Consider the following 27922-nt stretch of genomic DNA (forward strand, 5'->3'; position numbering starts at 1 on the left):
CGGGCAGCGGCTTGGCGGGTGGGGCTCGGAGAGATGTGGCGTCGAGGTGACGCAAAGGACGAGGCTTTTGTGGGGGGGAATCGGTGGATCGGAGCGGAGCGGAAGAGCGGAACTGGGGGCGCGAGCACGAGCGCCAGCGTGACGGCGTAACCGACGCGGCGTGCAGGCGTGTGGCGCAGCGAAGCTACGCGAGTTTCTTGAGTGGGTTTGTGGTCCTGGGCCGTCACGAGGCCCGTGTGATGTGGTGAGGATGGCGTTTTCAATGGCCTTGTTTAGTTATAAAATATTTTACAAAATCGACGCTATAGCTCTTTCGTTTTTATTTGACAAATATTATCCAATCATGGATTAACTAGGCTTAAAAGATTCGTCTCGTCAATGTCGACCAAACTATGCAATTAGTTTTTATTTTTATCTATATTTAATACTTTATACATGTGTCTAAATATTCGATGTGACGGGAAATCTGAAAAATTTTACAAAATTTTTTAGAACTAAACAAGGCCATATATCCTAGCCGGAACAAAGCAGACGGCGGTTTGTCGCTGCAGACTGCGGACAAGCTGTCAAAGTGTGTCGCTGTTTAGGCCCTGTTTAGATTGGAGATGAAAATTTTTTATATGTCACATCGAATGTGTCGGAAAGATGTCGGAAGGGTTTTTAGAAACTAATAAAAAAATAAATTACATAGCTCATCAGGAAACTGCAAGACAAATCTATTAAGCATAATTAATCTATCGTTAGCACATGTGGGTTACTGTAGCACTTAAGGCTAATCATAGAGTAACTAGGCTTAAAAGATTCGTCTCGCGATTTTTAACCAAACTGTGTAATTAGTTTATTTTTTTTATGCACATTTAATGTTCCATACATATGTCTAAAGATTCGATGTGATGGATAAAAAAATTTTGGGTAGAAAACTAAACAGGGCCTTATATGTCCTCACTCAAACAGCCCCGATAGACGTGGGTCTAGGGCCACGGTCTTAAAAGTGATCCAATTTATCTACTAAAAGTATATGTTGAATTTGTAGCCCAAATGAAATATGTTGGGTCAAATTTCTTAATATATACTAACTGGCCAAACACGTTTGGATGGAGATTGAGACAGAAAAAAGAAAATACATCGGGATAAAAAATAGAGGTATGGGTTGGGATGAGCTGCTAGTCGTATTTCTTGTCTTCCAAACGCCACCAGAGAGAATGCAGTCATATTTTTTGTCTTCCAAACGCCACAAGAGAGAAAATATATGTTGGGTATTGGATCTCCATCTTCAATTATCCAAAACTCATATTTTTCTGTTTCCAAACGCCACCAGAGAGAAAAGAGCACCCGCGACTCTCAAGTCTCAAACATCCCCGTCCTTTACAATCCATGTCTATGCCCCACCGGTCAATGCAATTCTAATTTTTTTTTCTCTCCTTCTTTTGGCCGTGGCTAGTGCTGATTTATATTTAGAAAGTTATTGTGGGTTGCAGCCACAGCTACAGTAACAACCATAATAAGTTGAAGCGAACACAACCATGAGGCCAGTATCACAAAGCCAATATTTTGTACAAGCACAATCAAAAGTAGTTAAAAAGATATTGTCCAAAAACCATGAATGTTAGAAGAACTAGTTTTGTTATCTATTAGTATTACATCCCGCGTAGATTATACTTTGGACCTGATGCTAATGAAATATATACATGTCTTGATAGTGGCCTAGGCTTTCAAAATCGATGAGCTCTGCCACTATTTATATGGTGTTTGGTTTGAGGAATCAAACCGTTCAAATAAGATGGTGCACCATGTGTCCATCCCTTAATATGGTGTTTGGTTTGAGGAATCAAACCGTTCAAATAAGATGGTGCACCATGTGTCCATCCCTTAATATGGTGTAGTTTGAGGAATCATACTATTCAAATGAGATGGTGCATCATGAGTCCATTCCTTAATAGGGTGTTTGGTTTAGGGAATCAAGCCATTCTAGATGAGGTAGTGCATCATGAGTTCATTTCTAAATTTTGGTGTGAGACCGCCTTCCTCGCACTACTATGGATCAGTAGCTTGTGAGGAATGAGGTGATGGTCCATCAACTCATCCATTGCACAAATCAAACAAAAAAGGGTAGGGAGTGAGAATATGATAAACTAACTCATTTCTCAAACCAAATACCTAATAAATTTGGTGGAATAACTTTATTCCTCAAACTAGTACTAATTACTATGAGCATTAGTTTATGACAAATTAGATTCTATTCTACAAGCCAGATAAAAGAAGAACTTTACTAGAGCGTGCGCGTGCAGAAATTCTAATTTTTGGTTCCACACTACAATTTGGGTATCAAATTATTTTCGTTGCCAAAAAGGGGGGAAGTATAGTAGATCTTTTGTTCCCTAACTCTGGCACCCTCACCCCCACTGTCGGCCATCACCGTGCAAAGGGCGCTAGGGTTCACCAGAGACCCGATGACCCCTAGTGTTGTCGACGAAAGCTAGTCGGCAGTCTACCTTGGGGTATACCCACGGTAGTAGTTTATCGGCACACACAGGTGCGCAAGCTACGAACTTGATGGTGACGCAAGACACAGGCAAGGATTTTATCCAGGTTCGGCCGCCGTATGGGCGTAATACCTACGTCCTGCATCTGATTGTATTGCTATGCGTTGGATCGAATTGTCTTGAGTTGTCTAAGGGGGGTCCCTTGCCTCTCTTTATATAGTCCAGAGGGTAGGGTTACAGATCTAGAAACTAATCCTAGTCGGATACAATTGTCATAGATAACATGTTATCAATTCCTATTCTAACCGACTAGAATCTTGCTTGATCTCCACGTCTTGTTTCCTTACGTGAAACTCCGAGCAGTTGGATCAAGCCTCAAACTATCTCGTGATGGGTCAAGTCTCCTAGCCCAAGTCTAGCCGTAAGGGTATAGGGGTTTATACCCCAACAAGTGCCGGTGGGAACATTTGAAAAAAGGTGGGAACATTTAAAAAAATTAACACAGACGGTTGGCTTAGCAAACATTTCGACCGGTGGTTCTCAGTTAACCGCCAGTGGAAAGATCCATTTTCACTTGCCCTAGCGCTGGTTGTTCTAGGAAACGTCTATAGAAATGGCTTCCCAATCGCCTGTACACATCTTCATTGCACTAGTGGCTGGGCCCGCTTAGCGAAACACACTTTGCCAATTGCCACACAGAAATTGGTGCTAGATCCTTGAAAATCGTTCAACTCGCAAATTAGTGAGGTGTCCATTTCAAGGAATCCAAATCAAGGCATGTATTGCTCAGATCGGGCACCAAGGATGATTTAACACAGAGGAGCAAGAGCTTGCTAGTTTAGCACAGAAGCTTGCAACCTAGTGGTGCTTTCCTTAGTCTCACCGACCATTAAAATTTGCTAGAGGACATCGAAAGTGTAGGTTGTTTGTTGGTGGATACCAAAAGTGGAGCCATGTTTTATGCTACTGGACACCGCATCTATTATTTTATTCATTTTCACCAATTGAGGAGAGATACATGTGAGAAAAATGTCATTCTTGTCATTGTCTCTTTCTTATTCCTTTCTCTCCCTTTCTTTTTTTCCTAGGCGAGGCAGGTCGACGCATGGGGGCGCCGGTGGTTGCTGCTAAGGACATGTCGGTGGCAACATCGGGCATCTCCACCATGGCAACCACTCCACGACCAATGGTGACCTCGTCGGCAAAACAAGATAACGACGCACGAGGGCTGACATGATCATTAGCAATGGGCAAGCCCCCCTCCCCCTGGCAAGTTTGTTCCAGGTGAGCCACCTTGACAAGTTTAGGAGCAACGAGGGCCCCACACGAGCGAGCTCAAGCCCCAGCCTCCACGACCATGGTGGCAACAACAAGCACAGGGAGAGTCACATTCTGACAAACTAAGTGGTGGAACCTTGACGAGATCATGCTTGCGAGTATCTTTGAGCTATGCGCAGTCTAGATTTAAGATCAATTGAAGGAGAAATAGGATCAATAGAGCTACTCACGTGATGGTTGCCAAGGCGGGCGTGCACCATGGCGGCAATGATGTTTCGGTTACTCTAGCTATGGAATCAAGAAACGAGCAGTCTTATGAGCATCCGAGGAACAAGAGAAACATGGATGCATAATCAATTGTATAGGGGAAGGTCATAGTTGTGCTACCCACAGCAAGGTCGCCATGGCGGCCATGGTAGATCATTTGTCTGAGTTCACTGAAGACGATGAGGACTTCTTAAACGAAATGCTCGACATGTTCTGGATAGGAAATCATAGGGGTCCATGATGCATCCGTAGATGAGAGGAACTGCATGGAGATAGAGCAAGGTAGGAGAATTTCTCCGGCAGCAGTGGTTGTTGCATTCAATGGGGTCCATGGTGGCCATGTGTTGCATTCGTCACGCGCTCGCCCATGGCCACCACACTGTCGTGCGCTCACTCGTGCCTCGTAGACACCACTGTTGTCCAAGGACATCGCCACACGCTTGCCCGAAGACACAAAGGAGCGAAGAAAAAAAGAAAAGGAGAGAGAAAGAAGAAAGAAGCAAGGGCAAGAATGAGATTTCTCCCACCTTCCTCTCTCCTCAACCGGAGAAAATGAATAAAATAAGGGATATAATGTCTAGTAGCATAATTGTCAACAACGAGTGCGTCTTCTAACAAATGACTCCACTCTATGTGTTAACCTCTACTTTCCGAGTCCGCTAGACAAATTTTGTAGTATTCTTCTCCCAACTTGAACCGGCCAATGGATGGACCATCGTTAGAAAAACGTATACCTGTACTTGAGCCGGGACTGTAAAACTTTTTAAGTTTATACTTGGTGATGCAACGGTAGGATCCGCTACTAAAAGTAAAAGGCAAAAAAAAAAATTATTGTAGTCCCTCTACCAGGAACGGGTTGCACATACATGTCCTTAATCTGTAATCTCTCACCCTGTTCTCTTGCCTTGTTTCCTCCTCGGATGTTCAGGGCAGCGAGAGTGAACAGATAAACAGGCCAGCAAGTTGGAAAGGAACCTGGCCGCTACCGTCCCTGCGTCATGCCTGACCTCTCTCAGCCTGTCAGCCATCGCCGTTGTTGTAGCAGTGAGGGATAGAGGAAGATGAGACTTACGGAGTATATGAGAGTGACCGGATAAGAATGGGAGAGGATCGGCAACCAGTGGCGGAGGAAGGATTAAAACTAAGGTATGGCGAAGTTTGTAATATAGATATGAATGGTAACAATGTTTGCTGAATTCGGTTTACGAAAGCGTGGAAAACACAAATGCCAAAAATTTGTATCAAAATTAATAGTGTCCGGTGAAAATAGTTATGGGCACAAGTCGGCCTTGGTAACACATATCATAGAGCCCAAATATAATAACGGTCCACTTGTCTAAGTGTGACCTTTCTCCTGCCGAAGGAGCTTCTCTCGCAATCAGCCATAGTAAACGCCAAACATAGACGCAAGACCTGCAATTTGTAGTGGATATCCACACCAGAATTGATGTATGGCAAGAGCCATACCTTGCCATATGGGATCCTCCGCCCCTGTCGGCAACTCATTTTGGGAACCGCAACTTATGTGGTTTCAACATGTTAGGCCATGTTTAGTTCACCCTTAAACCAAAAACTTTTCAAGATTTCCCACTCACATCGAATCTTGCAGCACATACATGAAGCATTAAATATAGATGAAAACAAAAACTAATTACATAGTTTGCTTGTAAATCACGAGACGATTCTTTTAAGCCTAGTTACTTCATGATTGGACAATGTTTGTCAAATAAAAACAAAAATATTATAATATCAAAATTCAAAAACTTTTTAAATCTAAACAAAGCCTCAATTGCAAGACTTTTCCACCTCCTCTCCCTGCTCATGCACAGTGCGGACAAGTCGGGGTGATACACGCCCCTTTGTCGGGCTTGTTCTACAGGAGTAGTTATACGCCACGCAGGTGCTTTTTGCAGAATATAAAAATAGCCCTCTATTTCGCAAAAAAAATATAAATCTCGTTTCTCTCGAGAAATTAAAAGAGCTTTAAATTTGATCAAATTTATATAAGATGTTATATACCGTTAGATCTCTAATTAATTTTGTTATGAAAATATATTTTATAACTAATCTAATGATATTTATTACACATTGTAAATATCGATATTTTTTAAACTATATTGAGTTAAAGTTAAAAATCTTTAATTTCTCAGGATAAAAGAGTTATATATTTTTTTGGAACGGGGGTAGTAGATATTATTCGGACCGTCGGGAAATCGTACTCGTGTCGGATAGGTACAGACGCGATCTCAATCTGCAGTAATTCGCCATCGCTCTCTGTACGTCTTCGGTCTCGTTTCCAGTCGCGCATGCATGCATCTCTGGCGTCACCTCTTACGCACACAGCTAGGCCACAGCCATGAACTAACGAAGCAGCAGTGTAGACACCCACACCGTGACACAAATCCACTTCTACGGTTCGGCGTATTCATTTCGAGCGAACGATCCAACAACGTACGATAGAGCTTAACCTCCTCACCTGCGTGACGTTAGCGATGATGTCAGGTTAAAAAAAGCAAAACATTTATTTCAAAAAGTTATAATTTCTGAATAGTATATCTATTTTTATTTTCGTCTGCATCATTGTGTTCTATGCGACGAGATGAATAAAACTAGACCTCACTTACATATATTTCAAATAATTTTATTTTATTAGTAATTTATCTATATCATAGAATAATATATAATTTATAGACTATAACTTATAAGAATAACTTATAACATATAACTTAGCATATTTCTACTAATATGTTATGATACTAATTTGTATATTTAAGTTTTGAATATAACTTATACACCTAACTTTACATCTAAGCCATTCATTAAGTTGTATAACTTATAAGTTTTAAATATAACTTATATATCTAACTTTGGTTCTGTTTCATAATTTTTGTGTTTCTAAAATTTAGTTCATTCATTTGTCTGTTAATAACTTTTGTGTTTGCAGTTTTGGCACAAGTTAGTTAATTCGTTTCTTTGTGTTTAATAACTTTTATACATAAAAGGTGTTTTATAGCTCTTAAGATTTTAAGCTTTTCGCATAAGTTATATTTTATAACTTTCATAGCATAAGTTATATGATGTAAGTTAATATACATAAAATGGTAGCAGGAAAAATAAATCTTTGAAACATGTGCAAGTGGGATCTAGTTTTGTTCGTCTCGTCTCGTAGAACACATCAATGCAGACGAAATTAAAAAAAGATACACCGTTCAGAAGTTATAGTATTTTGAAATAAATATTTCTCTTTTTTAATGACGTCAGCCATCCTTAAAAAGTGCGCATGAATATAGAGGCGTTGTGCGGAAGAAGCATCGTGCATACGCGGTGAGGTTTGCTGATTGGTTGCCAAAAAGAGAAATGAGTGAGATTTTTTTTCCAAATAAGGTATGTCTGAAATTGATCGTTTTGAACGTTCGTAATTTAGTGAGACCGACACCGTGATGCTCATGCATGCTGCATTCCCATCGTGGGCATAGGTGCGTTACGTCGGTCTCTCCACGGACGGGCTCCGGGCTTCCGCGGGGCCGACGCCGATGCACTCATGCACGGATGATCGGTTGGGCCGGCAGAGTGTCCTAGCCAGTGGTAAGTAGCAGCCAGTGGCGGACCTAGGAATTCGCCAAGACTAGGGTCAAATTTTGGTGCCAAATTTCAAAAGCTACAACCTATATTATAGTCTATAGGACTATATATATATATATATATATATATATATATATATATATATATATATATATATATAAACAAAAACTATCAAGCAAAGTTTGCAAATTCAGAGAAATTCTCAAACTATATAATTAATAATACGATAGAATAGCTATGAAATATCAATGAACAATGAAAATAAATACTTATTGTCTAGTGAAGATTTGTTGCGTTCGTTGTTCTTGTTCACCAACTCGAGAAAAATACGATGCAATAGTCTTTGTTCTCTTCATCTAATTGAAATCAAAATTTCACAATTAGTAGTTGCTAGTTGAAATCAAAAGAAAATAAAAACTAAACTATTAATAAAAAATTAAAAGAACACATACCTTTGCTCCACTGTGGATAGGAAGCGCCAGGGTGGGCGCGTTGGCTTCGGCAGGGATAGGCGTACCTGGAGATCCGAGGCTCCGAGCGCTGCCGACACTCGACAGCCAAGGGCCCCTGCCCTGTGGCCGCGAGGGGCTTGCTGAGGTGTGAGCGCGTCTGGCACTCTGGCTGTCTGGACGAGCACGCAGTCGCCGGTCGGCCTTGGTCAGGTCGCGGTCGAGGGCCTCGAGGAGGCAGCGAGCAGAGGAGCTGAGGAGGGACGCCAGAGTCCGCGAGCTCGGGACCGGCGACCGCCGAGGGCGCGCGACTGCGCAAGGCCGAGGCGTGCCGCATGCGGAGGCGTGCAGGGGGCGGCGAGGCGCGTGCAGGGGGCGGCGGGGCGATGTGTAGGGGTTGGATGCAGGCCTGAGCGACTTCTCTTCTTCTCTGCCCTAGTCTTTTAATTAATGGACTTCTTTCCCAGGCCAAAACTGAAGAATTACTCCAAGAATTTTTGGGTCACGACTAGAACCATGGCCCTACTGGCCCTACACCTGGGCCCGCCCCTGGTAGCAGCCAAGTCGTGGCCAGAGCCAGGGGACGACAATTGGCTGGTTGCAAACTTGCATCGTAGTAGTACTCCAGTAGGCTGTCATAGGGTATCCCGCAGCAGCTGACGACTATACTTCTTCCGTACTCATAAAACATGTCAATTTGGGCTCTTGACTCATTTTCACAAAGCATGTCGTTGTAGGCGCGGGGTCACGTTTAGACACGTTTGCCCTTGTTCGGCTTAACTCGGCATTAATCACGGTGCCTCGATTTCTCTCCCACAGTAATCGTGTGCACGCTTGCGGCCGCTGCGCTCGCCCGCTGCGCACGCTCGCCGCCACGCTCGCCCGTAGCACACGCTCGCGGCTGCAGTGTGCTCATCCGCGCCGCACTTGCCCGCTTCCCCGCTCGCTCGCGTGCCATGGATTCAGGTGGCGCCGGACTCCATGGAATCCTCAGAGATCCTGATGGCGAGCGCGAAGCATGCATTTTGGTTCGGACTTTAATTATTGTGTCGAAGAAAGGAATACCTATCTTTGCCCAATAGATATAGCCGAAAATCGGCACACATTCCGGATCGGGAATGACAGTACAGAGGTACAGGGTTTGAAAGGTGCAGAACGGGATGAGAAACTCCGAAAGTTGAAACTTGATTTTGAAGCCAAATACGTCTTCTATATTGGACATTCACTAATAAAGTTTCAAGACAGGAAAGCGGTGGTAGCCCCGTACCACTTTGGGTAAGTGTGAGTTTACAAAATATCTATCTAAACTATTTCAATGCATAAATGCATCATGGATTTAATTCGAGCAGGAACCACTGGATATGCTTCATCATTTATCCCAAGGAGGGAAGGGTGTTGGTGCTAGACTCCGCAGATTACCCGAAAGAAAGCTATGCTCCATTCATCAAACTGCTAGAGCTGTAAGTTAAACTATGAATGCATACTTAAGCATTGTGAGAATTTGACAATAACATGGTGACTCTATTTGAGATCATAGGGCATACAGGTTCTATAAGATAAATCATGGAAAGTGCGAGCCAAGAGACCAGGGCCACCATTGGAGGTTATACATAACTGGCCGGTACATATAAAAATTTACTATTATGAATACAAATCATACACATAGGACCACAGTTGCAATTATAGTTAAATAACCACTCTCCTGTTATACAGTGCATGAAGCAACCACCCTTATCTGTCCTTTGTGGCTACTACGTGTGCGAGAACATGAGAGAAAACGGACGATATGTAAGGAACCCTGACAAGGTAATATAAGTAATAGTCTATTAAAGTTGAAAGTCATAAAATATATAATGTTTATAAACTTTCTTTGCAGGTATATAAGCAAGGGACGACGAAGCGCATGGACGAACATGCTTTAGACAACATAGTTGAGGACATCTGCTCGTTCATCATGAAGCATGTCATTCCACGTGAAGGCAAATATCATGATGATGAAAGCCAATTATCCAGGCCATAGTTCCGCGTGCTGATAGAGATTAGTAAGCTCAAACTTACTAAAGAGGGTTATTAGAGGACAGAAACAAACTTTGATGTATATATATATGATGTGTGATGATGGATATACTCTTGTAATTAACTTTATGTCTTTGAGCACCAAACTTTGATGTATACAAATATATGTATGAGATGAAGTATTTAAATTGCATGTTGCTATGTTTGAAGACCAACCAATATCAATATATTTAAATAATAACAATAAAATAATAAATTAATTAATTAATTAATTAAAAAATAAATAAATAATATATATTTTAATAGGTTTCCACAGGCAGCTCTCTTAAGAAACCGCATGTGTAAATGTGCATTTATACAGGCGGTTCCCTAAGAGAGCCGCCTGTGTAAACGGTTTCTACTGACGGCTCTCAAGCAGCCGCCTGTGGAAATGAATGATTTCTACTGGTCTCTAGCGCAGGCGGTGCTGGAAAACGTCTGTATAGTGTGCCCATATACTCGTGGCAGACTCAGCCATGCACTACTGCCACGGACTCGCCGGAATCACAGCTGCTCGTGGCGCTGCACTTCGTCTCACCGGCCTCAAGCAGGACTCGCGGTCTTGGTGGCGCCGGACTATGGAAAACGAGCTCCAAGCAGACTCAAATGCGAACATACTCAAACGCAAAAAAAAAAAAAAGCAACATGCAAAGAGCCAGGCAAAAAAAAAAAACAACGCCAACAAGCATCAACAAGACAGCAACCATGCAAAAACAAAAAATAGTGTAGAAGTTGAGAATTCGAATATAATACTCAATGCTGACGCCTAACTGCACTAACCAGTTGAGCCACTTAAATTTCTTGGAGCAACCGCAACCTTATTAAAGATAAAGAAAGAAAATTAATCCCTAATTAATTATTTTTTAGTTATCAAAATCATATTCTAAATGTCGGGTTTTTTTGGTATAGAGAGAGTGTATCGATCTACCAAACGTGCTAAGGGCTTGTTTTAGATGCAAAACCTTTTTGGATTTCGCTAATATAGCACTTTCGTTTGTTTGTGACAAATATTGTCCAATCATAGACTAACTAGGATCAAAAGATTTGTCTCACGATTTACATGTAAACTGTGCAATTAGTTTTTATTTTTATCTATATTTAGTGCTTCATACATGTGCCGTAAGATTCGATGTGACAGAGAATCTTGAAAACTTTTTGGTTTTTTGGGTGAACTAAACAAAGGCCTAAGAGCACGTGGAAAAAATGTTGATGATATAGCCTTGTTTAGTTTCTAAATTTTTTTAAAATTTCTCCACATCGAATCTTTGATACATTCATAAAGTATTAAATATAAATAAAAAACTAATTACATATTTGTGAGACGAATTTTTTAAATTTAATTAGTCTATAAATAAACAATAATTATCAAATATAAATAAAAATGCTACAATAGTTAAATCTAAAAAATTTCAAAACAAGGCCATAGTGTGCCCGTACGTGCTTCTAGCTGCACGGACAACAGCACAGATATCCTATTGCCCCCACATTCGAGCATGACCAATCCACATTAAATTAAATTAATTCACTCCTCATTCTGCAAAGAAAAGATACATCCACACACAGGAACCCTAAAAAATGGTTCGTTCACAGTGTGCGCCGACCCGACAGCACAGGTACGTACACACACGAGCGCACTTGGCGGAACGCGCAGAAGTAGGTGCACTCCAGCGGCTGGTTCCTATTGTCCGAGTCAACGTCAAAAGCTTTCGCCTTGTTCGCAGTGAAATCTATCAGCCCCAATGTTTTTCTCTTAAAATAAATATTTTTTATTATAGCAGCCAAACGAACAAGGTATGTGACCACTAGCTAGCTAAGTAGTTCATCCATCTCTCCTGTATTGTTTAGTTCTAAAAAATTTTGTAAAATTTTTTAAATTTTTTATACATCAAGCTTTACGAGCCTAATTAATCCATAATTGAATAATATTCGTCAAATATAAACAAAAATATTATAATGTCTATTTTGTAAATTTTTTTAAGAACTAAACAAGACCGAGCGCACACAGACGGAGAGTGCGCGAAGACTTTCAAAACCAATTTCGAAGAGCATCGTTGGGTAGCTGCAGGGATGCCAGTTCAAACTATTTCGGGTCATTGGCTCGACCCAAAAGATTGATCAAAAGGCTTCCTAAAAATTTCAAGATTATCTGTCACATCGAATTTTTAGATGCATACATAGAACATTTGTTACATTGAATTTTTAGACACATGCATGGAATATTAAATATATATAAAAAAATAACTAATTATATAGTTTACCTATAATTTATGAGATGAATCTTTTAAGTCTAGGTAGTCTATGATTGGACAATAATTATCAAATACAAATGAAAATACTAGAGTAGCTAAATTCAAAAAATTTCGCGAATTAAAGAAGACCTAAACTAGAATGGTATTTTCATAGTTTGAGGAAGGTGGAAAAATGAACTACGATGACATTTGACTGTAATTAGTTCGGTGACCCAAAAAGAACACCATTGGCATCCACTTGCATCCATTCATGGCTGTCATCAAAATAATCAAAATTACATAATATGAAACGCTTAATTAATGTAAAGTTTTAGACAAGAGAATTACGGCTTGGGGAGGTCCATAACTCCATACACATGAGAATCGACTAGGTGATCAATTTCCTAAACCTAATCGGCTCTTGGTTTTAACACCGTAATCCGAGCTAGAAATTATATTTTGGTATAGATTTGTAAGAATTTTTTAACTCAAAGCCAAAGAAAGAGACTTAGGAAGAGACTTCCTCACTCAATCTTAGCAATGGATTTTTTATTTTTAACATTTTTATTCAATATTTTTAAAAATAACTGCTCCAAAAATGATTTTCACATCAGCGGGGCTCACATAACCAAATAACATTGTCGCGCCACATGTATAGCCACGACAACATCTACCATGTTAGACGGTGTTTTCCAACGTAGAAAATGTTGTCACGATGGCATGGCAAGACTTAAGTTTCAAAAAGTCATATCTTTTTGATACTATATGTTGAATGAGGAAAAATCTATATAAAAATTATAACTCTCGGTGAAATCTACAACTTTGTACTTTTGAGTTTTTTATTTGAGCATGTTAAAATTCTCAAAAAATAATATAAAATTTCAAGACAATAATAATCGCGTACTGTCATACCCATATTTTAAGAACAAAATAGGATGCATAAAAGACTCATATGTGCCCCAGGAATAGTCGCACACATAAGTAGACAAATCTCAATTGTACCATTGCAGTGTTTATTACATAGCGAAACATAATAAATCACATAGTCTTACACAAAAATGATAGCATAAAGTAAACAACGCTCTCGACGAAAGCTCCACACAGGGACACTGTTGACTGGTTGACTCCAAGCCTAGTACTCATAACGGTAGTCCTCATTCCAGTCATCTTCATTATCATATCCTGAGGTGTTGGAAAATTGCAAGAGTGAGCACATATTGTACTCAACAAGTATAACCAGGAGTTCATGAGGCTCAAATAGCTGACACTGGTTTGACTGCATTTAGCTTTTAATATTGGATAACATGTTTAATCATTGGATAGCAAATATCAAGGTAGCATAAATAATCTCATAACCACATGATCGATGTATACAAGAATTAAGAATAACACAAATAAACAACATAATAAACCATTATTTATTATCATTAATCATGTTCATCAGTGTCCATCTATTCCGTCAGTTTTTCGGGCCGCCCGTATCCGTGGGCACGGCTAGTATACTAGATTTAACACTCTGCAGAGGTTGTACATCTTTACCCATGAGTCATGATTTACCCTTTCGCCCGAGGTAGCTAGTCTCTTAACCCCCTTCCTAGGGAGGTCGCCAGGGATCACTATGAAGCCTTTCAAAAGTTCGTCTAACAAGTTAGGGCCGCAAGGTTTCCTTCACGAGCAGATATAGATACCCCCCTTCCGAATGGCACAATGACGCGCAGCCTATACACATAGGGACAGGGGCTCGCACTATACCCGTGTCGGTTCAGCCCCTCTAGCGCCCTTTCGGATAACCGCTAACAAGCTAGAAAAGGTCTTCATACTGAGCTAAAGCCAGAGCCATATAGCCCTCATGGTTGTACGAGTTGTCCCAGCTTTTGCCAAGGGATAAGTCCTTGTGGAGGGTCAAGATCAATCTAGCAAAAGCCAGAGTTCTTTCCACCCTTTATATTCAAGTTGGTAGAAAGCTTATTTTATTGTTTATTGTATATTCAAATATTCATGTTACAAGATCATGGATTAATAATCAAGCACTAGCAAAAACTACCCAAATGCATATCCAAGTAGGTAACAAGGAATTCAGGATAACAATCATCTATGATTTTGCTAAGGTCATCAAGGTGACAGCATGCATATGATATATATGTGTAGTTATAAGTGAATAGGTAACAAGGATGATCCCAAGTTATACTTGCCTTGATCAAAGCTCTCCTGAGCATGCTGGTCTTCAAATGCTTGGTCTTGATCACCAACGTACGGCTCACCGTCTATTCCCAAACATCAATCAACAACACGCAATCTGATGGAGACAATCATACACCAAGCAAACAAGATATAATTAGAACATTACACCAAACAGTGGTAAAACAAAGATAAAAGTTTATGAAAATATTCTACGCAGCGCTACGATCATACAAACGTAAAGTTCACGAAAATCGGAATTAAAACGAGAAAGATATGAATTTTCTAAGATTTCTTATAGAGAAATAATTATTTAAATGCTTCTGCAGAATTAAAATGTTTCAAAACAGTAAACTAATACTTCTAACATGTAGAGATCATAAATATGAATCTAACGGAATTTGAATGGATAAAAACGGAGTTAAAATGAATATTCTATGAGCAAATTAAACCCAGTGGCAAAGCTGTAATTTTCAGAAAACGTATTTCTCTTTTTATCCGACGAAAATACGTGTCTCAAGTCGAGAAAACGTATTCTGCAGAATACGCTAAGGACCGCGGGTCACTACTTCAATTTTTACAGGGACTCTTAAGCAAAAACGCGGCCGAAAGGGTAACTTTCTTTCTGAGCCCTTGATCTTCGATCGGACGGCCACGAATCGCCCCTGGGAAGGCAACGGCGGGCCGGCCGGCTCCTGCTCACCGGCGCGGCGGTGCGCCATAGGCGCCGCCGTGAAGCTCGCCGGCGTCGTCCACTTCTCGTTTCCGAGCACCAAAACATAAACCGAGACCATGGGCGGGTAGAGGAGAGTGTGGCGATCTCACCTAGGGGGTCGATTCGGCTCGAGAAGGAGCAGAAACAGCCGGGCACTCGCCGCGGCGGAGAGAACTCTCGGCGAGATCTAGTTCTCGTGGAAAACGAAGCTAGAGCTCGGGTTGAACGGCTTAAGTGCGAAAGGAAACCTACGGGGTGGATTTGGGAGCTTTATAGGGGTTTTGTTTCGCGAAAAAGGCAAGAAAATCTCGGGATTGAATCAGCCGGGGGAAGAATCTGGTTCGGTTGCGCTGAGGAAGGAGAAGGCGCTGGTCTCGCGGCCCCACGCGTCAGCGAAAGGAGTACGGGGGCCCGGCCGTCAGTGACTGAGAGAGGGGGGAGGAGGGGGAAGTCTGCGCGCAGGGAGCTGGGCCGGTTGGGCCGCGCGCAAGGGTGGGGGGAACTGCTGGGCTTCGGCTATTGGCCCAGGCCGAGGTGAGGGATGTGTATTTCTTTTTTTTTTTAATTTCCCAAAGCCTTTTCCAAATAGAGTTTTGAAAGCAATACAATTAAAATATAACCAGAACAAACAGTACAAAAATAACTATGCTCCAGCATGAATGCAAAATCACGTTTCTGAACTTATGATGAGTTTTAATTTTCATAAAATTATTTGTTTGCTAGATTCAAATGCCCATAAAAATACTTGAATAAATCAAATTAATTCCTATTAATTGAAATCAAAATTTTGGGTGTTACACGTACTAGTGCTGGTCACATTAGGAAAAAAATTGTTTTTTATATGTTATCAAATACAGATACTTTTACATCAAAGATGTAACTCTAAAGGACATCTACAATTTTATATTTTTGAGTTTTTACATTTAAGACCATTAAGATATAGAAAAAATAATATAAAATTTCAATAGTATGAAATAATCATGTATTAGGTTTTATCGCTTTACTAAAATTATACTTTTTAATGTCTGGTATCAAATGAAGATATTTTTTACATTAAAGTTGTAGCTAACTATAAGATCATTAACTTTTTATTTTTGAGGTCTTTCATTTGAGATAGGTAACATACCAAAGAAATAATACAAAATTTAAGAGCATACTAATCATCTTTCAAAGCTTATCTTTTTAGAAAAAACATATATTTCTTATTCGATGTCACATACAAGTACTTTTTAAATGAAACTTGTAAATCTCATTAAGAACTACAACTTTGATATAAAATATATCTTCATTTGACATCATACAAATTTTCTAATGCGATGGCGTGTACTAGCGATTATTATAATGTTGCAATTTCATATTATTTCTTCATGCATCTTAATGACTTTAAATATAAAAACTCAAAACTATGAAATTGTAGATATCGCTTAGAGCTACAATTTTGATGTAAAAAGTATCTTCGTGAGACAACATATAAAAAATTATTTTTCTAATGCGGCCAGCACTAGTACGCGATTATTATGGTTTTGAAATTTTATATAATTATTTTTTATTTTAACCTCCTCAAATAAAAAACTCAAAACTGTAAAGTTGTAGATCTTATTGTGTGCTATAATTTTCCTATAGATTTTATCTTCATCCAATATCATGTCAAAGAGTTATGATTTTTTTGAAATTTATTCTTATCACATCACTCTCCGTAACGCGACAAAGTTTTTTATGTGGGAAAGGCCGTCTAACATGATAAATATTACTGCACCGAAGGTCTGATATGACAAAAAAAAATTGAGTGGTTATTATTAAATATTAAATAAACATGGATTGAAGAAAAAAATTATCAGCAATTGATCTGGACTACTGTTAAGACCAGTCTCAGTGGAGGTTTCACCAGGATGTCATGCACATTTATTAGAGCATCATGTCAGCAAAACTGCACTTTTTGCATGAATCAAAGAGAAGAGAGAAGGAAGTAGTTTCACCATGGTGAAACTCCGCGGGCGTTGTTTCCCACGCGGTGAAACGGAATGAAATCCCCACTGAGAGCTAAATCGTTTCACCATCATGCATGTGATCCAATCATTTTGCAGTAATTAAATACTTTGCCCAATCTAGGAAACGTCAAGGTGAAACTCATGCATTGTGGAGGTTGTTTCATTATTCGTTTCATTGATGCTCTGTCAGCGGATTTGTTTTGGAAACAGTGTATTGAAACGGGCCACCGAGAAGTCAAACCATCTTAATTTCCATAAGAGTTTATTTATATATAAAAAGGTACTCGTAAACAAATATTATTGGATTGATCAAGGAACATACGCGTACAGTGCGTCTATGTCACCAAAATTTCATTATTTCCGTGACGTGGTCATGCATAGTTCTGTAAAAAATCAGGTTTATTTTCGTGGCCCAGCACCACTTCATCTCGGCCACACTGCCGTGCAACGTGCACCACACCCTTTATTATATATACGGCAGCATCAGCAACACACCGCCATGACATATTATTTGTCACGTATAGGTATAGGAACGTGCGCGTCCGCCGTCTGGCCATCTCTCTATATACAAAGCCGAGGCAAATCGCAGTTCCCACACCACCGCAATCCTCCGCGACCAGAGCTAGCCTACCGTCCAGCCGCACGCGTCCTAGCTAGTAGATAGGAAGAAGGAAGCTAGCTTAAGGTAGCTAGCGCGCGTGTGTGTCGCCGTGCCATCTCGCCGATGGAGGAGGAGGACCAGGCGAGGGCGGCGCCGCTGCTGCAGCAGCCGCTCCCGCTCGGCGATTTCGTCGACGACGAAGTGGGCGGCGGCGCGGCCACCACCAAGGCGGCGGGGCGGGCGGCGGTGGAGTGGTGGGTGGAGTCGAAGAAGCTCTGGCACATCGTCGGCCCGGCCATCTTCCAGCGGATCGCGCTCTACGGGGTGAACGTCGTCTCGCAGGCCTTCATCGGCCACCTCGGCGACCTCGAGCTCGCCGCCTTCTCCATCGCCGCCACCGTCGTCGCCGGCTTCAACTTCGGCTTCCTGGTAAGCGCGCGTCGTCACCACCCACTAGTACTGCCTCCTAATAATATGCGCACACACAACGCGGTGCGGTGCACGCATTCGTACGTGCTGCCCTATGCTAATGTTTCGATCCGGAGCTGGACTATGCTGGAGGAAGGCAGATCACGTCAAGCAAACTGTTACCCCTACCCTGCTGTCTCTGTGAACTGCTTAATAACCAGTTAACATTAACAAGCCCTGCCATCGTCTGCCGCCGAGAGAACTTGTTTCGGACGATAGCACATGGCGGCGAGTAGTAGGTAGATCCAAATGCAATAATGCCACCGAGAAATGTTTATTTATGCTAAACAAAAGAGAACGATATGGTCAACCAACTGGATGCATTTGGTTCGCAGGTTGCAGAAACAGCTCTGAATATTCTTTTCAAGCTATATATATGTGATCTACAATGTTAGTTTAATTTACCTCGGATCTGGTCAGATATCCTACTTCCATTTCAAATTTATGTCGCTCCATCTTTATTCTAAGTCAATTTTCTTTATTTATGACACAGTTTATAGAAAACACAATAAACATGGACAACATAACACTAGCTAGGTGGTCCACTAGCTAGGATTGTATCAACTCGATAGTGATTGCGAATTAATTAAACCCTTCCTTTATAAAAAAAATCAAACTAGATTTATTAGATTCATCATAAAATATATTTGATATTGCATTCATTTCATAGTGTAGATGTTAATACATTTTTTTTAATAAACTCGATCAAAATTTGACAAGTTTAACTTAAGCTAAATTGATTATGTTTTGGAACGGATCAAGTATTATATACACTTATAACAATCATATGATTGAGTCGTGTCGGATCCATGGACCATGCGGTAGTTGATCAGTTGAGCTCTGCAGATTTATGATGATGTTTGGGATGATGCGATATTCATTTGGCTTCCTGTCGCTGTTAATTAAAAACTGAATGAAGAAACACCAAGATTATTGATAGCTTGCTGAGTGTCGCTGTCTAATCAGTATCACCAGTTAATCTCTCGTTGTCGTCTCCCAGTACCTTTCACTCATTATTTTTCACAAAAAAAGGTCCATGTGGGCTGCTGATAGATTGGATCTTTGGTGCATGGTGTTCCCTTTTTATGTGGATAGTTGCTGTCGACGATAGACAGCCAAGTGATAAAAATGCATCTGTTTGTGAGCTTCTGTCCAGGAACCGAATCCAATCCGGATGCAGTGCTCCAGATCATGCCAAATATATACTAGTCAATCAGATGAGCCATGCAATCAACTATACTGTATGCTAGTCCGGAGAACCGTGTTCTAGTTGGATGCATGGCTACTGCTGACTGGTCTAATGACGCTCTCGGTCCATCGTTTTGTCGCCAGCTGCAGCTTTTTGTCGTACCATATTTGCCTATCTCGTTGTTATTATTACTTGTGGCCTCTCGTTTAGCTGTCTGCTACCGGGCCCATGGCACAAGCACAAATGTAAGAAGGTGCCACAGGCTACTTGCTCATCAGCTCGCAGAGAAGCCAATACAAATAAAATGTCACCGTCTTCAATTATTCACCCATTTCGTCATGGCTCACGACATGTGTAGTAGTTGTTGTACAACATTTGGCTACTCGCAGTTACTATCTAATCATGCATGCTGCGAGCACAGTAAAAATGAAAAACCAATGCTTAATTAATTATCTCGGTAATACTAGCTATACTCGTAGTAGTTTCACTTGATGCTGATGCTGTACACGTACGTGTAGCTGGGCATGGCGAGCGCGCTGGAGACGCTGTGCGGGCAGGCGTTTGGCGCGAAGAAGCACCACATGCTGGGCGTGTACCTGCAGCGGTCGTGGATCGTGCTGCTCATCTTCGCGGCGGCGCTGACGCCGACGTACATCTTCATGGAGGACCTGCTGCTGCTGATCGGGCAGACCCCGGAGCTGTCGCGGCTGGCGGGGCAGATGAGCGTGTGGCTGCTCCCACAGCACTTCGCCATGGCGATGCTGCTCCCGCTCACGCGCTTCCTGCAGAGCCAGCTCAAGAACTGGGTCACCGCCATCACGGCCGCCGTCGCGCTCGCCATCCACGTCGTCGTCACCTACGTGCTCGTGCAGGTCCTGGGCTACGGGATCGTCGGCGCCGTCGCGTCCGCCGACATGGCGTGGTGGCTCGTCGTCCTGGGACAGTACGTCTACGTCGTCGGAGGCGGGTGCCCGCTGTCGTGGAAGGGCTTCACCATGGAGGCGTTCGCCGACTTCTGGGAGTTCATCAAGCTCTCCTCGGCGTCCGGAGTCATGCTCTGGTTCGTGCGTGCCGTCCGTCGTCGTCCATTGTTTCGATCATAGCTTATATATAGTTTCTCTAGCCTACACTCTACTAGTAGTGAGCTAGACGAGACATATGATTCTGATGTGGTTTCAAAGTCGACATGCCATTATTAACGTAAACGCTTGATGACCTGCATGCAGCTTGGAGAACTGGTACTACCGACTGTTGGTGCTGCTGACAGGATACCTGAAGAACGCTGAAATCGCTGTGGATGCACTCTCCATCTGGTAAATTAAATGCATGGTGCTATGCCATTCACACGCAGCAGAACGTACTACTATGCCATTCACATCCAAATCAGTTTCCATGCATATATATCTGACATTATTGGTTCCTGATCCAAATGCAGCCAGACGATCAACGGATGGGAGATGATGATCCCGTTCGGCTTCTTAGCAGCAACAGGGTACGTACGTAGATCGGCATCTCTGTTTTTTTTTTAAATAAAGAACGGAAACATCAGTCAGTACACTAGAATGAAATAAACCATCATCTCCATCGATTTGTGGCATGGCATGGCATGGCAGGGTGCGAGTCGCAAACGAGCTGGGCGCAGGGAGCGGCAAAGGTGCGCGGTTCGCCATCGTGGTGTCCATCACGACGTCCGTGGTGATCGGCCTCGTCTTCTGGTGCCTCATCCTCTACTTCGACGACAAGATCGCGCTGCTCTTCACGTCCAGCGCGGTCGTGCTCGACGCCGTGCACCACCTGTCCGTGCTGCTCGCCTTCACCATCCTCCTCAACAGCGTGCAGCCCGTCCTCTCAGGCAAGCCCGTCCCTTCTGCCCATCTCTGACACCATAGTCGTTGGGCAGAGGATTTTAGTCCCGGTTGGTCTCAACAACCGGGAGTAAAAATGTTTTTGTCCTGGACGTTGATTGGGCTGAGATTATTGTTCATTTTGGGCAAGTGACCAAAGGCCTGTTCTCTACTAGTGGCCGCTGAACCTGTGAGCTGAGCTGAGCATCGCCTGCTTGCTTATTCCTTGTGATTCTCTCATGGTGGATCTGTTGCTTCTGCATGCAGGGGTGGCCGTTGGTTCAGGATGGCAAGCATTGGTCGCCTACGTGAACGTCGGCACCTACTACCTCATCGGAGTTCCCTTGGGTATCATACTCGGTTGGCCGCTGCAGTTTGGAGTAGGGGTATGTAGTATGTACTATGTAATGATGCTATAAACAGCATGCGCAAATCAGTAGTCCTGATGATCAACTTTTGTGCATATTTTGGAGTTTGGGCTGATCTTGACAGCTGATTTTCAGGGAATCTGGTCCGGCATGATTGGAGGGACCGCCGTTCAAACGATCATACTCGCCTACCTCACTGTCAAATGTGACTGGGATGAAGAGGTGGCGCACTGCACTCTCATCTTCTTTGCTTCTAGTGTTTCTGCATATATATGTTTGAGTTTCGATCTTCCCCGTGTACTGACCGCATCGATTTGTTTGTTGGTTGTGATGCTTCTCTATTTGCAGGCGAGGTTAGCCAGTATGAGAATGCAGAAATGGGCCGACGACTTGAAATAAACCTACTCCAACAATATACTGCTGCACTTTGTTGTTAGACAGGCACAGGGAACCCTGAAGCGCTAAGGTAACTTCTGGTAAAATTAAAATATGCATAGCTCTCTTGCATGCTTAGAAGTTACTTATATGTAAAAAAAAGGAGTCAAAGCGCAGCAAGACTAATAAAGAAACAATGTGGCATATATGTATGTGTGCAGATACAGCCATGCATGTTCCGGCCTTCAACTACATTTGGCGGCTGACGACCCCAGGTTTCTGAAGATAGTGTACGGAACCTCCGATATATAGCGGAATTGCGTGCTGTCCTAGGGATTACGTAACTATATATAATTGTGATCCTTTCGCAGCATTGTCGCAAGGATAATTTTTGCAATACTGTTTCAGAGTCAAAATATTGTGTCATTATTGAGCTAATCTCAGGACAGGTCATTCGAATTCTTCTTCTTCTTCTTCTTCTTCCTTCTCCTCCTCCTATTATTTTTTGCTAATATTATTATTAAAACAAATGACATAGGTGTCAATCTACCGAGCATGTATTTGTATCTAATATTAAAGAGCGAAGTATTTCCTCCAACTCGTTTTTACTTCCCAAACTGCACTTTTTTGGCCCCGCTTTCTCTTACTTTTTAAACTGCCCTAGCAACACCCCTCTGTATCCCATGTATGACTCAATTGCCCTCGTACACTTTATATGCCGTATATATATATGACCCGAATTCATAACCATTATGGCCTGGATTTATGACATGTGATTATACAAGTTAGAATAACTCACATGCAGCGATGATACATAGTATGATTCCATGCAAAGCAGCTTTTCACCCAAAAATGGCTCCGGCTTTCACCAGAAAGTGGCTCTTCCTTCAGAAGTATTTGGTACAACTTCTTTGACTCCTTCATAGAAGCTGCTGCTGGACCGAACATGATCTTACATATATAAAACCAGCAGAATGTGGAAGCTTAAGAAAGATATTGCGCTGGGATATGCTCATTGGGATGCTTGTTGTCTCCCGCTAATCACCATGATCTAGCTTATTAGGACATGTTTTGGACCATGGATCACAATAATCGCCTGAAATATAACGGTGCTCCAAACATGAGAGATACAGATTATTATAATCAAAGTACCAAATTATAATAATATTATCTTGTAATACACCTGGGATTTATTAATGGGAGATTATGGATGCTAAAAAGACCTCCACCTTATCCCCTTCACCGCATGCAAAGGTATCATTCGTCATCACAGTACTCTAACCAACAATAGTCCACCCACTATAATCTAGGATCTAAATTGTCTAGATTATTAAAATTCATTATCCAGATTATTATAAACCCATTCATAATTTTGATTACTATAATCAAATAGGAATCAAACAACGCCTTAATTAATTACACCCGTTTGGAGGGCCTCATCCCGGCTTAGCGGAGCCAGGAGAAGCCACACATATGCAGCTTCGATGGCTTCTCAACTCCTCTCCACATTTTTTCTAGAGCCGTTTCTTCAGCTGCTACAGCACTCTACAATGCTCAACAGCACGTTGTAGTACATTTAGAGCCAGAGTGAGAGCACAACGGAGCCCGGGGTTAGGGCACTCACAATGCAGACTCTACCATAGAGTTTAAAGTTATTTATTACCTTAAACAATGTGGATTTAGAGTCTAAATAAGATTCGGAGTCTTATTTTTTCTACCTCTTTCTTCAATAAATATGCTGTCATATCAGTAAAATATCATAAATAATATGTCATTCATCATCTTGTCCTTACACTTTTCACGTGGGCATAAATATTGTGAAATGGTTCCTTAAACTATCTCCAACAATGGTCACCCAAAATACAAGACCCATTTGTCCTTTGGGTGCGCTACAGGTAAAAGGTTTCATAACTATTTTTAGTCTTCTCCAACAACAAGACCTAAAAGACAACACTCTCTGCAAATGGGTCTCGAGGAGAGAGGATACCCAAATTTGGGTTATGCCTCTCCTGATACCCAAAATGGGTCTTCTGTATGGGTACTCTGTTGGAGGCTATAGGTATTGTGTTGGAAACCTATTATGGCAGCCCAATATAGAAGGAAGAAATAATTTTAAAAGAAAGTTCCACTTTACCAAGATCGCTCAATCTCCTACAACTAAATAAACATTTTTTGGTGCAACATTCATTTTGGTTCGTCCGTCTGCCTATGCATGTGACCCCTCCGCGTCATCAATCAAGCACCTGACGCTCCTTCCTTGTGATCTTTCCTTTCATAGCGCGATAGTGCGATTCATCTCCTCCCCATAATCCTTCCCTAGCAATGGCGAAGGCAAGGCCGCCCGCCGCCCGCCGCCGCCGTGCCTGCGAATCCCCTTAGGGCCTCCTCCACCACCAGGTCGACATGTGCTCCTGCAACGCCGACCTCACCACCATGCTCCGCCTCTACGACGACGCCCTCTCCGAGGACACCCCCGTCCCGCTCTCCCTCCACCACTACAACTGTCTGCTCTACCTCTGCTCCAACGCCGCCGCTATATATCGACACTGACACCGATAGCTCCGCCGCCCAGCGCGGCTTCGACATCTTCGCAAGGATGGAGGCCGATGGCGTCCAACCCAACGAGGCCACCCTCACTAGCATCGTGCGCCTTGCCACCGCCACACTCGTGACCCCACCATGGCCTTCTCCGTCGTCCACCACAAGGCCGCTGCGGACACCCCGTCGCGCCTCTGCTCCTACGGCCTGGCCTCTTCACCTACTGCAATGCCAAAGATGCCGACGGCGCCAAGCAGGTCGAGGCCCACATGGACGCCTCTGGCGTCGTGCTCGAGGAGCCCGAGCTCGCTGTGTTGCTCCGCGTCAATGCGGACAAGGGCAAGGCCGATGAGGTTTACAGGCTCCTGCACAGGACGCGCGCCCTCATCAGGCAGGTCTGCGGCACGACCGCCCAGGTCGTCGAGGCCTGGTTCTGGTCAGACGCAACATCCCAGGTGGGGGTGGACAAGTGGGATCCTAGCAAGGTCAAGGAGGGCATCATCAAGGGCGGCGGTGGCTGGCATGGCCAGGGATGGCTTGGCAAGCAAGGGGGCATGGAGCGTTGGCTGGACCGACATGGACAAGGATGGGACATGCCAACGCTGTGGGGAGAAGCTTGTCTGCATAGACATTGATCCATCATAGACTGACAACTTTGCAAATTTGCTCACCGAACTTGCCATCAAGCGTGAGGTCAAGGAAGATTTCCTCGGGTTCTAGGTTCTGTCTCCAATCCATCACCATCTTCTTTCAGCCCCATCCATATAGTACTAGGCCTTGTTTAGTTCACCCCGAAATTCAAAAATTTTCAAGATTCCCCGCCACATCAAATCTTGTGGCACATGCATGAAGCACTAAATATAGAAGAAAATAAAAACTAATTGCACGGGGTTTCTCTGTAATTTACGAGACGAATATTTTGAGCATAGTTAGTTTATGATTGGACAATATTTGCCACAAACAAACAAAAATACTACAGTGTCAAAATCCAAAATCTTTTCGGAACTAAACAAGGCCCTACTCTTTTTACCAATATATAAACTTGTCTTTCTGAACCCAAGACCTCCCTCATCTCTGCAGAACTGGCTATGTTGCCATGGACCATTCGATGCTGTTATACAGTTAATAGACGTTGCTAATGTAGACCTTTACAATAGTAAAGCTTTCAGTTTTTCACAGGTAGTAGGCTTTGTTCAGCCAAGCAGTAAAGTTATGATCCAATACTTCTTTGACACAATGACAGGAAACAGCTAAAAATACCAAGTTGGATCGCTCTCTCCTTGTAGGTTAACTCTGTTGTAAATGCTATACAGAGAGTGACTAAGTCAAAGAAGTTGCCACTTATCATTTTGCATAGGAACCGTGTAAATGGTGGTCCTGCAAAGGCTCCATACAACCAGAAGATTCTGGAGAGTTGGAGGAATGCTGGAGCTCTGTATACGACCGCTCCTGGTTGGTTCCAGTGATGATTGGTGAGCCCCTTTTTGCTGTTTAACATACCAGCAAATCTCCTACAACTAAAAAGTAAGACTATCTTTTGGTGTATCGCTCCATCCCGTCATGCGTTCCTACGACAATTTCTAAGGTGGAAGGGTACGAAATAAAATAAATAACAAGAAAGAATTCCTGATGCAAATATACAAGAGAGAAATAATATATAAACATGGAGGTAGAAATAAATAAAAAAGAAAGGATTCGTGATGCAAATGTATAAGTCCTTGGCTATTCCTAGGCATCATGTTTGAGCACCTATTTTCTGAAATTGATACTCTAGTTCGTCAGTCCTCTGCTTAGATATACTTTTGCTTGTGATTTATCTCCTCTCCAGCCTCAATTGTGAATGCGTCCTCAATTGTGAAGCGTCTCGAATTTTCTTTCTTGCTTTACCCAATTAACCATCAGACCAAGGTTCATGCAGATGCAGTTCTAGATATGCAACTGATTGTAGTAACACCAGATTATAAACAGATGCCACATGTTCCAACCTGCAACAGGTAGTTTCCTTTGTAAGAGCTATATAGAATATTCAAATATTGAACATGTAAGTGGTTTTTGTCTTGGCAAAGTTTTGCTTTTGTGAAAAGAAAAAAAAGGAATTTTAGTCACATATCACGTAATTTTGAATTTTAGAATCGGGATCATAGGTTGGCAATTGTCGCCGCTGATCTCATCATTTTTACCTTGTTAGACAGGACAATGAAAAAAACATAGATTTGTGAAATAGCAATGTTCTAAAAACGTCTTATTGTTTCTGTGGTACATTATCCTTCATCTCTTTGCCTCTTTCTGGCATGTCACTATGCCCATCTTTGCAACGCTCTACATTGTGAAGTTTAATATTAGGCTGACTAACTTTAGTTGATTTGGGTTGGCTAACTTAAGTGGAGATGCTTGCCTTATGGAGAAGAACATTGGACATATGTTTTGCTTGAGGGTGATAAATTCCATCGAGAAGAACACTAGGAGGCACTAACTTTTGCTACTGGGAGAAACTTAGAATTATTTCTATGGGGGCCTGAGGGATGAGAATTAATTACTTGAGGATATGCATGTTATTGTGATGAAATAATCCGAGTACATAGATATACCAAGACAGTTGCATCCAAGTAATGTACTGCTAGTCTCTAGATACATACAACTATGGGGGCTGGCCATCATGCTGCACACCAACCAAATTCAGCATAAATAAAGTGCAAGCTTCTCAAACTTTTTAGAATGAGATGTATGGGTTCCTAATATAGATGCTCTTCTACTATGTTATCTGGGTTGGCAAATAATACATGGAGAGGATAAATTTTCAAAGGAACTCGCAACATTTCCGTTACTGTGTTTTAAAATTAAGTGATTGCTCAGTCTCTTCCGTTTGGTGTTTGTAGCTAAATAAAGCGTGAATCCCTTTTTTCAAAAGGTGGATTATTAGCGCACGAAAAATGGATACCGTAGATTTTTTCCTGTTGATTTAAAACATTATTTTATCCACATCACAGAAAGACTTATATAGTAGAGTTTGTGAGCATGTGACGCCGCGGTCTCCGTGACTATGTTAATTTCATAAACTTTGTTTTTATATTACTATCACTTTAACGTTAGTATTTAATTTTTATATATTATTATCTTATCGTGAAATCTATGTACTTTTAGTACAAAATATTAACTATCTCATAGCAATGCACAGACACGCTACCTAGTTACCACAATAATATAAAAAAAGAAAGAAACACAATATTTATTTTAATGATCATTTAATGGTCTAGATTTAACTGAAAAGTCAACTATTAATAGTCACCTAAATTCAAAATTAAAAAGATTGAATACT

The 27922-nt window shown here is 42.0% G+C and overlaps 1 protein-coding gene and 1 pseudogene across 1 annotated transcript; both read left to right on the plus strand.

Annotated features, from left to right (window-relative positions):
• Positions 17724-22666, plus strand: LOC110437036 (protein DETOXIFICATION 27-like). Its single transcript, XM_021465100.1, has 9 exons — positions 17724-18253; positions 20000-20541; positions 20708-20794; positions 20917-20973; positions 21095-21333; positions 21593-21711; positions 21829-21915; positions 22042-22159; positions 22290-22666. Exons 1-8 carry the CDS (start codon positions 17948-17950, stop codon positions 22090-22092), a joined length of 1488 nt encoding a protein of 495 aa, XP_021320775.1. The 5' UTR covers positions 17724-17947; the 3' UTR covers positions 22093-22159; positions 22290-22666.
• On the plus strand, positions 24117-25422 carry LOC8056913 (annotated as a pseudogene).

This window comes from Sorghum bicolor, chromosome 7, assembly GCF_000003195.3.
Source record: "Sorghum bicolor cultivar BTx623 chromosome 7, Sorghum_bicolor_NCBIv3, whole genome shotgun sequence".
Lineage (NCBI taxonomy): Eukaryota > Viridiplantae > Streptophyta > Magnoliopsida > Poales > Poaceae > Sorghum > Sorghum bicolor.